A 12,598-nucleotide genomic window follows, 5' to 3' on the forward strand; every position below is an offset into this window, starting at 1 on the left:
GTTTTATATCTGGCTGTGGCAGCTTTGACAGTCTGGAGTCGCCTCCCAGAGGGAAGTGCTTCAAAGAGTTTGTGGCCAGGGTGAGAGGGGTCAGAGATGAACTTACCTGCTCACTTCCTGGCCCTTGCAGTGTACAGCTCATCAATGGGAGGAAGGTTGCAGCCAACAACCTTCTTGGCTGATCGAACAAACGCTGCAGCCTCCGGATGTCATGATTGGTGGCTGAGCCAAACCAGACCATGATGGAGAAGGTGAGGACTGACTCTATGATGGCAGTATAAAACTGGACTATAAATCATTGCCTGTGGCAGATTGTGTTTTCTCAGCTGCCGCAGGAAGTACATCCTCTGTTGGGTCTTTTTGACTGTGGTGGCCTATTTTAGGTCCTTGGAGATGATGGTTCCAAGAAACTTAAATGACTCCACAGATGTGACTGTGGTGTTGTTGATGGTGAGTGGGGGGAGGGGGAGCTCTCCTAAAGCCTACAATCAATTACACTGTCTTAAGTGCAATTAGATCCAAGTTGTTGCGATGGCACCAGGACGCCAGCTGTGTCACTGTTACGACTCCCGAATGCAGGTACTTCAGAGCCGCGTAACACAAGGCAAAAACCAGGTTCAAGTTCAAAAATAGTTTTAATTATTCAATGGAACACAAAACCCAAACCTGATTTAAACAACCCAGTCAGGGATATGGATGAACTGACAAACAATTTAACAATGCTCCAGCCAGCCACGTGATGGACCGTCGAACCGGAGACTCTAAAACCTGCCTAAAGAGATATAACCCTGAAACAAAATACACAAAAACACTAAGGTCAGCCCTTATCCGTCCCAATTCAATATTTGTTACCAAGAAATGGTGAAAGTACACAAAGTTCTATGCCATGTGGCCAGGCCTCCCTCGGCTCACACAAGCAGTCTGCTCATTAGTCAGGGTCGACGAAGAACAGAGAGAATCCTGGAAAGCTCTGGTATTTAAGCTTCAGATGATTCACCCGTCACCTGACGCAGCTTGGCCAATCGGGTACAGGAGCCTTCAACCCCTTGATTCCAGACTCACAGCCACGAGGCCTGTACTCGGGAGAGAAACAGAGAAAGGTAAGTACATAGCATTCACCAGGAGGGGGAAGCGCCTAACAGTCACTTCCTGTCTGTAGGCAGATTCCTCCCCATCCTGGATCAGTCCAATCAGGGTTGTGCCATCTGCAAACTTGAGAAGCTTGACAGAGTAGTCTGTGGAGGTGCAGTCGTTGGTGTAGAAAGAGAAAAGGAGAGGGGAGAGTATGCAGCTTTTCGGTGCTCCTTTGCCGAGGGTCAGAGAGTCCGTGATGTACTTTCCCAGCTGGAAGTTGGTGATCCACTAACGGAGGGTTTTCAGGCACAGTCAACTGGAGGAGTTTTGAATGTAGTAGGTCTGGCACAATGGTGTTGAATGCAGAGCTAAAATCCATAAACAAAATTGTTGCATAAGTCCCCTGGCAGTCTAGGTGCTGGAGGATGAAGTGCAGGCCGAGGTTGACTGCATCATCCACTGATCTATTGGCACGGTATGCAAACTGCAAAGGATCTAGCTTGCAAAGGGGGTTGGTGATATTTTCGAGGTGGGCCAGCACATCTTTAAAGGGTTTTCATTATTACAGAGGTCAGTGCGACAGTTCTGTAGTCATTAAAACCAGTAATCCTTGTCTTTTTGGGTACAGGAACAATAGTGGAGGTAGACAACTCAGAGAATTGTATACAAATAATGTCATACACAAGAAAGGGCAGATGCTAGTTGACAAAAAGTGAACACACAGTGCTGGAGTAACACAAAGACGCAGCAGAATTTTGGAAACGTCATCCTGTCACCCATTCCTTCTCTCCAGAGATTCTGCCTGTCCCGCTGAGTTAAAGAGTGCCCACGGTAGATTCACGTGTCACTACGGTAAACTCGCAGGCTACTACTTTCTTACAACAAGTTTAAAAGTTTAAAATTTTTACTTCAAGAGTAAATTTGACTCGTGGAAATCTTTCATCATGTTGAAAGATTTTCAAAGTCAAAGGCAAAGTAGCCTTTATTGTCATTCAGACCTTTCGGTCTGAACAAAATTTTGTTGCCTTGCAGTCATATATATAATAAAAATGACTAAAACACACAATAAACACAAATTTAACATCCACCACAGTGAGTTCACCAGGCACCTCCTCACTGTGATGGAAGGTAAAAATCTTAAAGTCCTTGGCTCTTCCCTCCTTGTTCTTCCTCTGCGCCGAGGTGATCCAGGCTTCGGATGTTGTGACCCCGCCGGGTGATGGTAAGTAAATCAGGCCCGCGGCTGAATCCAAGCGCCGCGAGTGGGCCGGTTCAAACTCCGCGGCCCGGGGTGGTCGAAGCTGCTGATGCTGCCGCCCTCCAGTCCAGCAGATGAAGCTGTTGTTGCGGGAGCTCCTGAAAACAGTTCATCAACCTGTGACCTGCGAGTTCCCGACGATGTCGTCCACCGAGACGTGGCTTATCCGAGATCGGGCCGCCGCCGGAACGCCACAGCTCCAATGTCGGGTCGCCGCTTCCGCCGGAACGCCACAGCTCCGAGGTCGGGTCGCCGCTGGTGCCGGACCGCCACAGCTCCAATGTCAGGTCGCCGCTGCCACTGCCGCCGGAACACCACAGCTCCGAGGCCGGGTCGCCGCTGCCGCCGCCGCCGGAACACCACAGCTCCGATGTCGGGTCGCCGCCCACGGAACCCCCGGACAGCTCCGATGTCGGGTCGCCGCTGCCGCCGCCGCCGGAATTGCCACAGCTCCGATGTTGGGTCGCCGCTGCGACTACCGCCGGAACACCACAGTTCCGAGGCCGGGTCGCCGCTGCCGCCGCCGCCGGAACGCCACAGCTCCGATGTCGGGTTGCCGCTGCCACTGCCGCCGGAACGCTACAGCTCCGAGGTCGGGTCGCCGCTGTCGCTGCCGCCGCCGCCGGAACGCCACAGCACCGATGTCGGGCCGCCGCTGCCGCTGCTGCCAGAACGCCACAGCTCCAAGGTCGGGTCGCTGCTGCCGCTGCCGCCGGAACGCCACAGCTCCGAGGTCGGATCGTCGCTGCCGCTGCAACGCTGCCCCAGCTCCGAGGCCGCCAGCTCCGTTATTAGGCCTCGGCGCAGACTGAGATGGGGATACGACAAGAGAAGTTGCATTCCCCCGATGGAAGAGAATAAAAACACGTTTCTCCCCCCCACCCACACACACAACATAATAAAACCAAAAATTAACTAAAACAGGACAAAAGAACAAACAAAAAAAACCAAACAAACAGGCGAGCCGCAGCTGCTAAGGCAGCGCTGCATCATGAGGTAACAAGTTTCCGAGTACCTGCCGTTAACGTTACGAGTTCTGACGTTCCCGCTACGTTAATTCTATGACTTTATGCATCCCTGGAACACTTGGATAAGTCATATTCATAGACTCCAGCTCTGCTTTTAATACCTTTATCCCATCCAAGTTCATCGCCATACTCGTGGAACTTGAAGTCAGCACTCATCTCTGCAACGAGATCCTCAACTTCCTGATCAATGGACCACAATCAGAGATAATAGAGGACAAATTATCCTCTACGACAGGGGTCGGCAACCTACGGCTCCCGGACCGAATGCGGCCCGTAATCCAAAATCATCCGGTCGGCAGGCTTATTTTTTTCCGTATTTATCCGGCCCGCAGACTTCCGTCATCTCCGTTACCTGCAGGGCCCGAGGCACTAAACATTATTCCCTTTATCATGTACCTGTACACTATGGATGACTCGATTGTAATCATGCATACTCTTTTCGCTAACTGGTTAGCACAACATGTGTCTCGGACATGGTAGTGAGCAAAACAGGGGCCCCACAGTGGGCAGTCATCTCTCTTCCTGTTCACCATCTACACCTCGGACTTCAGATACAACTCTGACCTCTACCACCTGCAGAAAACTTCGAATGACTTTGCAATTGTGGGCTGCATCAGTGAGGGGAGGAAGCTGAATACAGAGGTGTAGTCAATTACTTTGTTGAGTGGTGTGGGCTGAGTCACCTGCAACTCAACACCGACAAGACTGAGGAGTTAGTGGTGGAATTTAGGAGGAGAGAAACACCCCTGCCTCCATCAGGGGTGTGGATGTGCACTTTACCAAGGAGTACAAGTACCTTGGAGTTTACCTGGACAGTAAACTGGGCTGGTCCAGGAATGCTGAGGCACTATAAGAAGGCACAGAGCCATCTGTACTTTCTAAGAAAGCTCCGCTCTTTGAACGTCTGCAGTAAAATGCTGCAGATGTTCTACCAATCGGTGGTGGCCAGTGCCATCTTCATCGCTGTCGTGTGCATGGGATCTGGGCGAGGGCCGTGGATGGCAACAGAATTAACAAGCTCATTCAGAAGGCTGGCTCTGTCCTGGGGGTGAACTTGGATTCACTGGAGATGGTCTTGGAGGGGAGGATGCTCCTCAAACTGCAGATCATCTTGGACAATACAGCTCACCCCCTCCATGACACACTGGTCAGCCTGAGGAGCACCTTCAGCAACAGATTGGTTCCACCAAGATTCAGGACAGAACACCACTGTGGCTTTCAAACTTCTCCCCCTTCTGTCATGTGGTAGTCTGACCCCCCCCCCAATCTTTGCACATTTCTAATCCTGGAATTTTCACTCGTCAATTTAATGTATTTAGTTGTGTTTTTATGACAGTTGGCAGACCAATTTCCCTCCTGGAATAAATAAAGTTCTATCGTATCGTAACATTGTCATGGTACACATGACAATGAAGGAAAATAAACTTAATTACTGGCAAAGTTAATGTTGCCTGCTTCTATGATCCTTTTATTCTTACACCTTTCTGAGATTTGTCTACATGTCTGCTCTTCAGCTCCCGCTTTTGCCAAGCCTGTACAACATCCACAGGAAAATTGTTGCTCCCTTTTTTTGTTTTATGCTCTACCCATGAATGAATGATTCAATGATACTTTATTGTCACATTCTTTGTGTTGGATACTTAAGGTATGCAAAGAGTCACCACGTAAAGTGCACCGATAAAGTTACTAAGTATCCTGCACCAGGTCCTCCCTCCCAGCAGTTGCCCCATGTTGGGTCCTCCTTTGTTCTGCCGGGTCCTCCCTTGTTCTTCTCCCCACCCCCCAAGGCAGTCCCCCATCCCGGGTCCTTTGTTCCCAGCGCTCCGACCACCAGCTCTCACGTGGCCTGTCCTCGACCGCCGCCGCCCTCAACAACGACCACCAACCTCGACAAATGCCCCACCATCCTCCTTGTTGATCACCAACCCAACCTCCTCGATGACCCTCCACTCCTTACACTTCCATGGCACCATCCCAAGCTCCAGCCACGGGGGCACCGCCGACCCGGGCTCTGGACAAGGGCTCGGTCGCCGCAGGCTCCATCAACGCAATATCCGGATGCGGGGTCCGTCGTCCCAGGTCACGGGCTCCATCACCCCCCGGCTCCGGCCATGGGCTCCATTGCCCAGGTGGCTTCATGTGAAGAGGCTTACAGAATATGGTCCTTCATTACCGCATTGATAGATTCCTTCATTAATATAGCATTGTCACCTGTTTTTTAACATCCACCCACCACACCTGTAGATTCTATTCCCTGGAAGATTGAGTTACCAATCTTGCCCTTTTTAGCACATCTCCATGTTAACAACAATATTTTTCCATACACTAATCAACACTCTTAGTTAATTTGCCTTCTCGTCAGATCCCTTGGATTGAAACAAATGGAATTTACATTTCTCCTAATTGCCTTTTCCCGCCCATGTCTAGTCTGCCGACTGGACTGATTCAGTTTTCTTCTATATTTGACTATACCTCTCCTCCAAATAGTACTTATACTCTGTGCCTCATTCCCTATATACATGAGGATCAAGTGTCCTGCCATCTGCAAACGTAACCATTCAAATGTATTGTATTTTGCAATTGCTATCTTACATTTTTATTAATTCCATAATATTATGTAATTAATTTATGTGAATTATGTTTACAGGTGATCATCAGAGGGGCAAGAGAAAGTGGGCTGCCTTCTGAATATATAAAGAAGTTGGATACCATATTGACCAATAATTTCAATGAAACCACGCCATTTACGATGCAAATTAGTGAGATTTTGCTTCAACAACAAAACAATACAGCCACATAAAACGTTCTTTTTCTTTTTCTGAAAGGATACATGTGTGTTTAAATTTGGTCATCAGAGGATTATATTGAAGTGAATTTGGAGAAATTTTAAAACTGGACTGATATTTGAGATTTACCTCAATAATTTTCCAAGTTTGTGCACATTTTAATTTTCATTGAGGTAGGGGAGGCTTCGAAATCACCTTTTCTCTGACTAATATTTTAAATTAGCATCTAATGATTTTGTGCTTTATATATATTTTAACATGTTGTTCTTAGAAAAAATGCTTGGAAACTGTGATTCCTTAGCCTTTAATTGTAAAGCACTTTTTGCCATTGTCCAATCATCTTTTAATAACATAACCACTATCTATTTGCGCTGTAACTGATGGATTGGGGTCCTTTGTATTAGTTTCATTATTATATTATTGAAGTCCTTGAGCACGTATTCAAGATTCAAGAGAGTTTATGGTCATGCGTCCCAGATAGGACAATGAAATTCTTACTTTGCTTCAGCACAATAGAATACAGTAGGCATGAATACAGAACAGATCAGTGTGTCAATATTCATTTGACATTTGCACCCTATGATTAAATCGCTGACAGATACCACTATCTATGCTTCTCATTATCTTATTAACTTTTATCAGGTCTCCCCTCAGCCTCTGACACTCCAATGAAAACAATTCAAGTTTGTCCAACCTCTCCTTACAGTTAATGCTCGCTAATCCAGGCAGCATCCTAGTAAATCACTTCTAAACCAACTTGTGACATTTGCTGTACGTATTTTCTGATCCATATTGGTGATAATTGAAGCTTTATTCAAGTTGGTTAAATTGTCACCACACACTGATGTTTTATGTATATGATGTTTAGAGTCATGGAATCATACAGTATGGAATCAGGCCCTTCGGCCAACTTGCCCATGTCAAACAACATGTCCCATCTACACTAGTCCCACCTGCTGTGTTTGGCCTATATCCCTCTAATCCTATCCTATCTGGTTCTGGTTCTGGTTGATTACTGCGCAAACACCTCATAAGTGATTAATTCTCGCAGGTCGGAGTGAGGAGAGTAGTGATTACATTTTGAAGTGGGTCTTATTTACCAAGTTGAGGAGATCTAGTTGCTCAATCCCCTTTTTAAATGACATAACATCGGGAGCATCACGTGTGATTGATGGTAACACATTCAATTCCCTTATCGTCCTTGAGTAAAGGGAATATTGGTAGCAACGTTTATTGAAATTTAGCGAGTTGATGATGTAACCTATAACATATAACAATTACAGCACGAAAACAGGCCATCTCGGCCCTACAAGTCCGTGCCGAACAACTTTTTTCCCTTAGTCCCACCTGCCTGCACTCATACCATAACCCTCCATTCCCTTCTCATCCTTATGCCTATTCAATTTATTTTTAAATGATACCAACGAACCTGCCTCCACCACTTCCACTGGAAGCTCATTCCACACCGCTACCACTCTCTGAGTAAAGAAGTTCCCCCTCATGTTACCCCTAAACTTCTGTCCCTTAATTCTGAAGTCATGTCCTCTTGTTTGAATCTTCCCTATTCTCAAAGGGAAAAGCTGATCCACATCAACTCTGTCTATCCCTCTCATCATTTTAAATACCTCTATCAAGTCCCCCCTTAACCTTCTGCGCTCCCGAGAATAAAGACCTAACTTATTCAACCTTTCTCTGTAACTTAGTTGTTGAAACCCAGGCAACATTCTAGTAAATCTCCTCTGTACTCTCTCTATTTTGTTGACATCCTTCCTATAATTGGGTGACCAAAATTGTACACCATACTCCAGATTTGGTCTCACCAATGCCTTGTACAATTTTAACATTACATCCCAGCTTCTATACTCAATGTTCTGATTTATAAAGGCTAGCATACCAAAAGCTTTCTTTACCACCCTATCTATATGAGATTCCACCTTCAAGGAACTATGCACGGTTATTCCCAGATCCCTCTGTTCAACTGTATTCTTCAATTCCCTACCATTTACCATGTACGTCCTATTTTGATTTGTCCTGCCAAGGTGTAGCACCTCACATTTATCAGCATTAAACTCCATCTGCCATCTTTCAGCCCATTCTTCCAAATGGCCTAAATCACTCTGTAGACTTTGGAAATCCTCTTCATTATCCACAACTATCTTGGTATCATCTGCATATTTACTAATCCAATTTACCACACCTTCATCCAGATCATTGATGTACATGACAAACAACAAAGGACCCAACACCGATCCCTGAGGCACCCCACTAGTCACCTGCCTCCAACCCGACAAACAACCATCCACCATTACCCTCTGGCTTCTCCCATTCAGCCACTGTTGAATCCATCTTGCTACTCCTGCATTTATACCCAACAGTTGAACCTTCTTAACCAACCTTCCATGAGGAACCTTGTCAAAGGCCTTACTAAAGTCCATATAGACAACATCCACTGCTTTACCCTCGTCAATTTCCCTAGTAACCTCTTCAAAAAATTCAAGAAGATTAGTCAAACATGACCTTCCAGGCACAAATCCATGCTGACTGTTCCTAATCAGACCCTGTTTATCCAGATGCTTATATATATTATCTTGAAGTATCTTTTCCATTAATTTGCCCACCACTAAAGTCAAACTAACAGGCCTATAATTGCTAGGTTTACTCTTAGAACCCTTTTTAAACAATGGAACAATATGCGCAGTACGCCAATCCTCGGGGACTATTCCCGTATTCCCGTAGGGACCATTATTTTGTCTTGTTTCATGGCAGTTGATATTAGATATTAGATCCTTTATTTGTCATTCAGACCTTACGGCCTGAACGAAATGTCGTTACCTGCAGCCGTACATATAATAATAAACAACAGAACAGACAGTAAACACAAATTAACATCCACCACAGTGAGTCCACCAAGCACCCCTCACTGTGATGGAGGCAAAAATCTTAGGGCTGCTGTCTCTTCCCTCCTCTTCTCCCTCTGCGCTGAGGCGATACCCCACCGGGCGATGGTAAGTCAGTCCCGCGGCTCACCAAGCTCCGCGAACGGGCCGGTTCAAACTCCGCGGCCCGGGGTGGTCGAAGCTGCCGCCCTCCAGTCCAGCGGACGCAGCTGTTGACGATGTCGTCCACTGGCCCGCGGCCAAACCCCGGACTCAGGCCACCACCGCCAGAACGGCGTCTCAGCCACCGGAGCACCGTTCCAGCCCCGAGCCAGGTCACCCTCACGTGAGCGCCGTTCCACCCTCGAGCCAGGCCGCCCTCACGGGAACGTCTCAGCCCCGCGCCAGGCCGCCCTTACGGGAGCGCCGTTACCCTCGATGGTGCTCTGGGATGACGTTAGATTTGATGGCGTGAATTTGTGAATCTACTTGTAAATTGCTATGTCTTCTGATTCTGCGGAGCTCTAGGGTATCCCATCCGAGAGAAGTCAGCATATTATCCAAGCTTGATTTGTGCTTGTAGTCATTACATACAAAGCGGGCTGCTCGACTTTCTCCAGGGTGATCTTGTTGTTGAAAGGATCCCATACGTCTCCACAATACTCCAATTTGGACCTGACCAGGGACTTGTAGGCATTCTCTTTGACGGATGTACTACATGCGTGAAAATTTATTTTAATAAGGCCGAGAGTTCTATTTGCTTTGTTAGACACTTGACTAATATGCGTCGCCCAACTTAAATCTTTGCTTAATTCGACTGCTAGATATGGGTGATGGACGACAGCAAGCAATGTATGGCTACCCATGTTGTATTCTGATAAAAGTGGTTTAATCTTGTGTGAGACATGCATGGTATGACATTTGGTTGTATTGAATGACATCTGCCAGGTTTTTCCCCACTCACAGAGAGAATCCGGATCTTTCTGTAAGGACAAGCTGTCTTCTGGTGTTTTAAACTCTATAAATTATGGCAAAGAGTCGAACTCCAGATGAAACTGCATTTGAAATGTCATTGATATACAGTAGGAAGAGCAATGGACCCATGACTGGATGTCACAGAAGTTTCAATAGACGTCACTCCCTCTAAGAGTAAGCTGATGTCTCCTTGTCAAAAAGATCTCAATCCATTTTAATAGGTTGCCATCTATTCCTACATGGTTGAGCTTGTACAGGAGCCGCTTGTGGGGAATCTTATCAAAAGCCTTACTGAAGTCTAATATAATCAGGTCAGTCTGACCCTTGTTATCGAGTGACATGGCTAGATCATCAATGAGTCCCACCAGTTGGGTTTCACATGATCGACCCTGTCTAAAGCCATGTTGGTGGTTTGTTAGTACCTTGTGGAAGTCAATATGGTCCATAATATGTTGGTGGATTATATGATCGAGAATCTTGCATTGTATAGAGGTCAATGAAACTCTGATAATTTGCAGGATTTATCCTATCTTCTTTTTTATAGATGGGGACAATGTTAGCATTCTGCCGATCTTCTGGGAGTTTTCCACTATCCACAGACTTCTGAAAAATCTTTTGGAAGACTGGAAATAAGCTTGCGACACAATTCTTTAAAACTCTGGCTGGTAGCTGGTCTGGCCCTGATGCCTTCTATGGTTTTATTTCTTCCAATAATTTCTGCAACCCCGTTCATTGTTATCTTAAGATCTGCAATTTTTGGAGCTTGTTATGAGTTCAATTACGGGAATTCATCTAGGTTATCTTCAGTAAAAACCGAACAAAACTGCTGGTTTAACACTTCGGCCTTGTCTGCTGCCAAAGATGCTGTCCGCCCCATCGATGTAAGGCTTGAGATTCCAAATACTTCCTGGCTCATTTTCTTGATGTAATTCCAGAAAGGCTTTGTGTCTTCTGATTTTAAACTTTCCCCTATCACATCATGGATGTATTCTTGATGCGCTTTCCTGGTTTGCCTGTCAATTCTACGCCAAAATTTCTTGAAATCTTTCCATGCGGAAGTTGACCCAGATTTTCTAGCCCTGTTATAAAGCCTTTGTTTTTTCCTAATTGCGCGCCTAATTGATGAATTTACCCAGGGTGAATTATATCTGGTGGAACACATTTTTGATGGAATAAAACAGTCCATGGCCCTGACAAGAACTTGTTTAAAATCTAACCACAGCGTGTTTATGTCTGTTTCTGCCACATAATAGTAAGATTAAACGAGAACTTACCAGTTCGAAGTTTGATCGTTATTTTATGAGGAGTATGTTGAGGGAATACGTGAAGAACCCCGCCAGGACGCATGCGTGTCATTCTTCAAAGTAGCGATGTGAAATCACAGATAACTGTAATGACTGAACATAGTAAGATTAGAGAAGAAGATACCAGTTGAGTATATGATCATGGGTGGGAGCGGAGGGCACGTATTCCCTCAACATACTCCTCATTAAATAACGATCAAACTTCGAACTGGTAAGTTCTCGTTTAATCTTAATATTTTATTTCGGAGTCACGTGAGTGACTACGTGAAGATTTTAAAGCTCTGTGATTTCATGCCGTAGAACTGAGTCCATGCATCACATCTGCCTTAATGACTGGGAGGAATTTGTGTTGACATGATTAGACATGAATCCGACATTGAAATCCATGATAAATTTATTAACACCAAATTATAGCCCCTATTTATGGGGTGAAATTATATTACAGAACTTAAAATTGTTTCTGCAAACATTCCAGGTTTAATTACTGGTTTATGATAAAATAGTTGGAATGTTTTCTCCCTTGACCATCCTGCTGTCTTGAGGATTTGGTCCATCGGTACATCCAACTGCATAGCTGCCGATGTAGCTGCAGCCCTGGTGGAATGAGATTTTAAAATGTTAGTATCCACCCCAGCCTTTATTAGAACCTGTTTCAGCCATCTTGAGATGGTCTGGACCGTCACTTTTTTTGTGTGGTTGCTTGTGGCTGATTAGTAGTGCCATCTCATTGCCTCTGATGATTTTCGTGTTCTCCATATATAACAATAAATGTCTTAATATACAGAGATGATCATCTGTCGGGTAAGCCCTGAATTCTATATTGAGGCCTGGTGACCCCTGTCTGTTCTGCTTGACTAATACATAAATATGAAACGTTATATTCCCAGATGAAGAAGTCATGTTGTCCAGTTTTAATTTATGTAACGACTGTACCCTTTGTGCGGTGACCAAAGCCATTAGCATGACTGTTTTCAGTGTCAGTCTTTGTAGGGACAGAGCCGTTGCTGGAGACCAATTCCTTAGCATAGTCGGGACAATACTCACATCCCATATTTGAGAGTACCTGGTTCTTGGGGGATTGATATTAAAAATTCCCCTCATAAGTTTTGTTACCAGGGGGTGAGTCCCAACAGAATGACGCTCTGTTCCTTGCCATAGATATGTTGACAGGGCACTTCTGGCACAGTTGATGGCTCTATAACTGAGCCCCTCATCATAATGGAGGCCTGCCAGGAATTCCAGAACAGACGGGATGTTCATTGATCTGTAGGTGATGTTGTTTCTGTGACAATATATC

The 12,598-nt window shown here is 45.6% G+C and overlaps 1 protein-coding gene across 1 annotated transcript in view; it reads left to right on the plus strand.

Moving 5' to 3' along the window:
- Positions 1-6,586, plus strand: part of LOC129708985 (gamma-glutamylcyclotransferase-like) — a 29,406-nt gene extending 22,820 nt beyond the window's left edge. Inside the window, exon 4 of the mRNA XM_055655117.1 lies at positions 6,008-6,586. Within this exon, the coding sequence (XP_055511092.1) occupies positions 6,008-6,160 (153 nt within the window). The 3' untranslated portion in view covers positions 6,161-6,586. The remainder of the gene's footprint in view (positions 1-6,007) is intronic.
- The last annotated feature ends 6,012 nt before the right edge of the window (positions 6,587-12,598 follow it).

The sequence above is a fragment of the Leucoraja erinacea genome, chromosome 2, assembly GCF_028641065.1.
Source record: "Leucoraja erinacea ecotype New England chromosome 2, Leri_hhj_1, whole genome shotgun sequence".
Lineage (NCBI taxonomy): Eukaryota > Metazoa > Chordata > Chondrichthyes > Rajiformes > Rajidae > Leucoraja > Leucoraja erinaceus.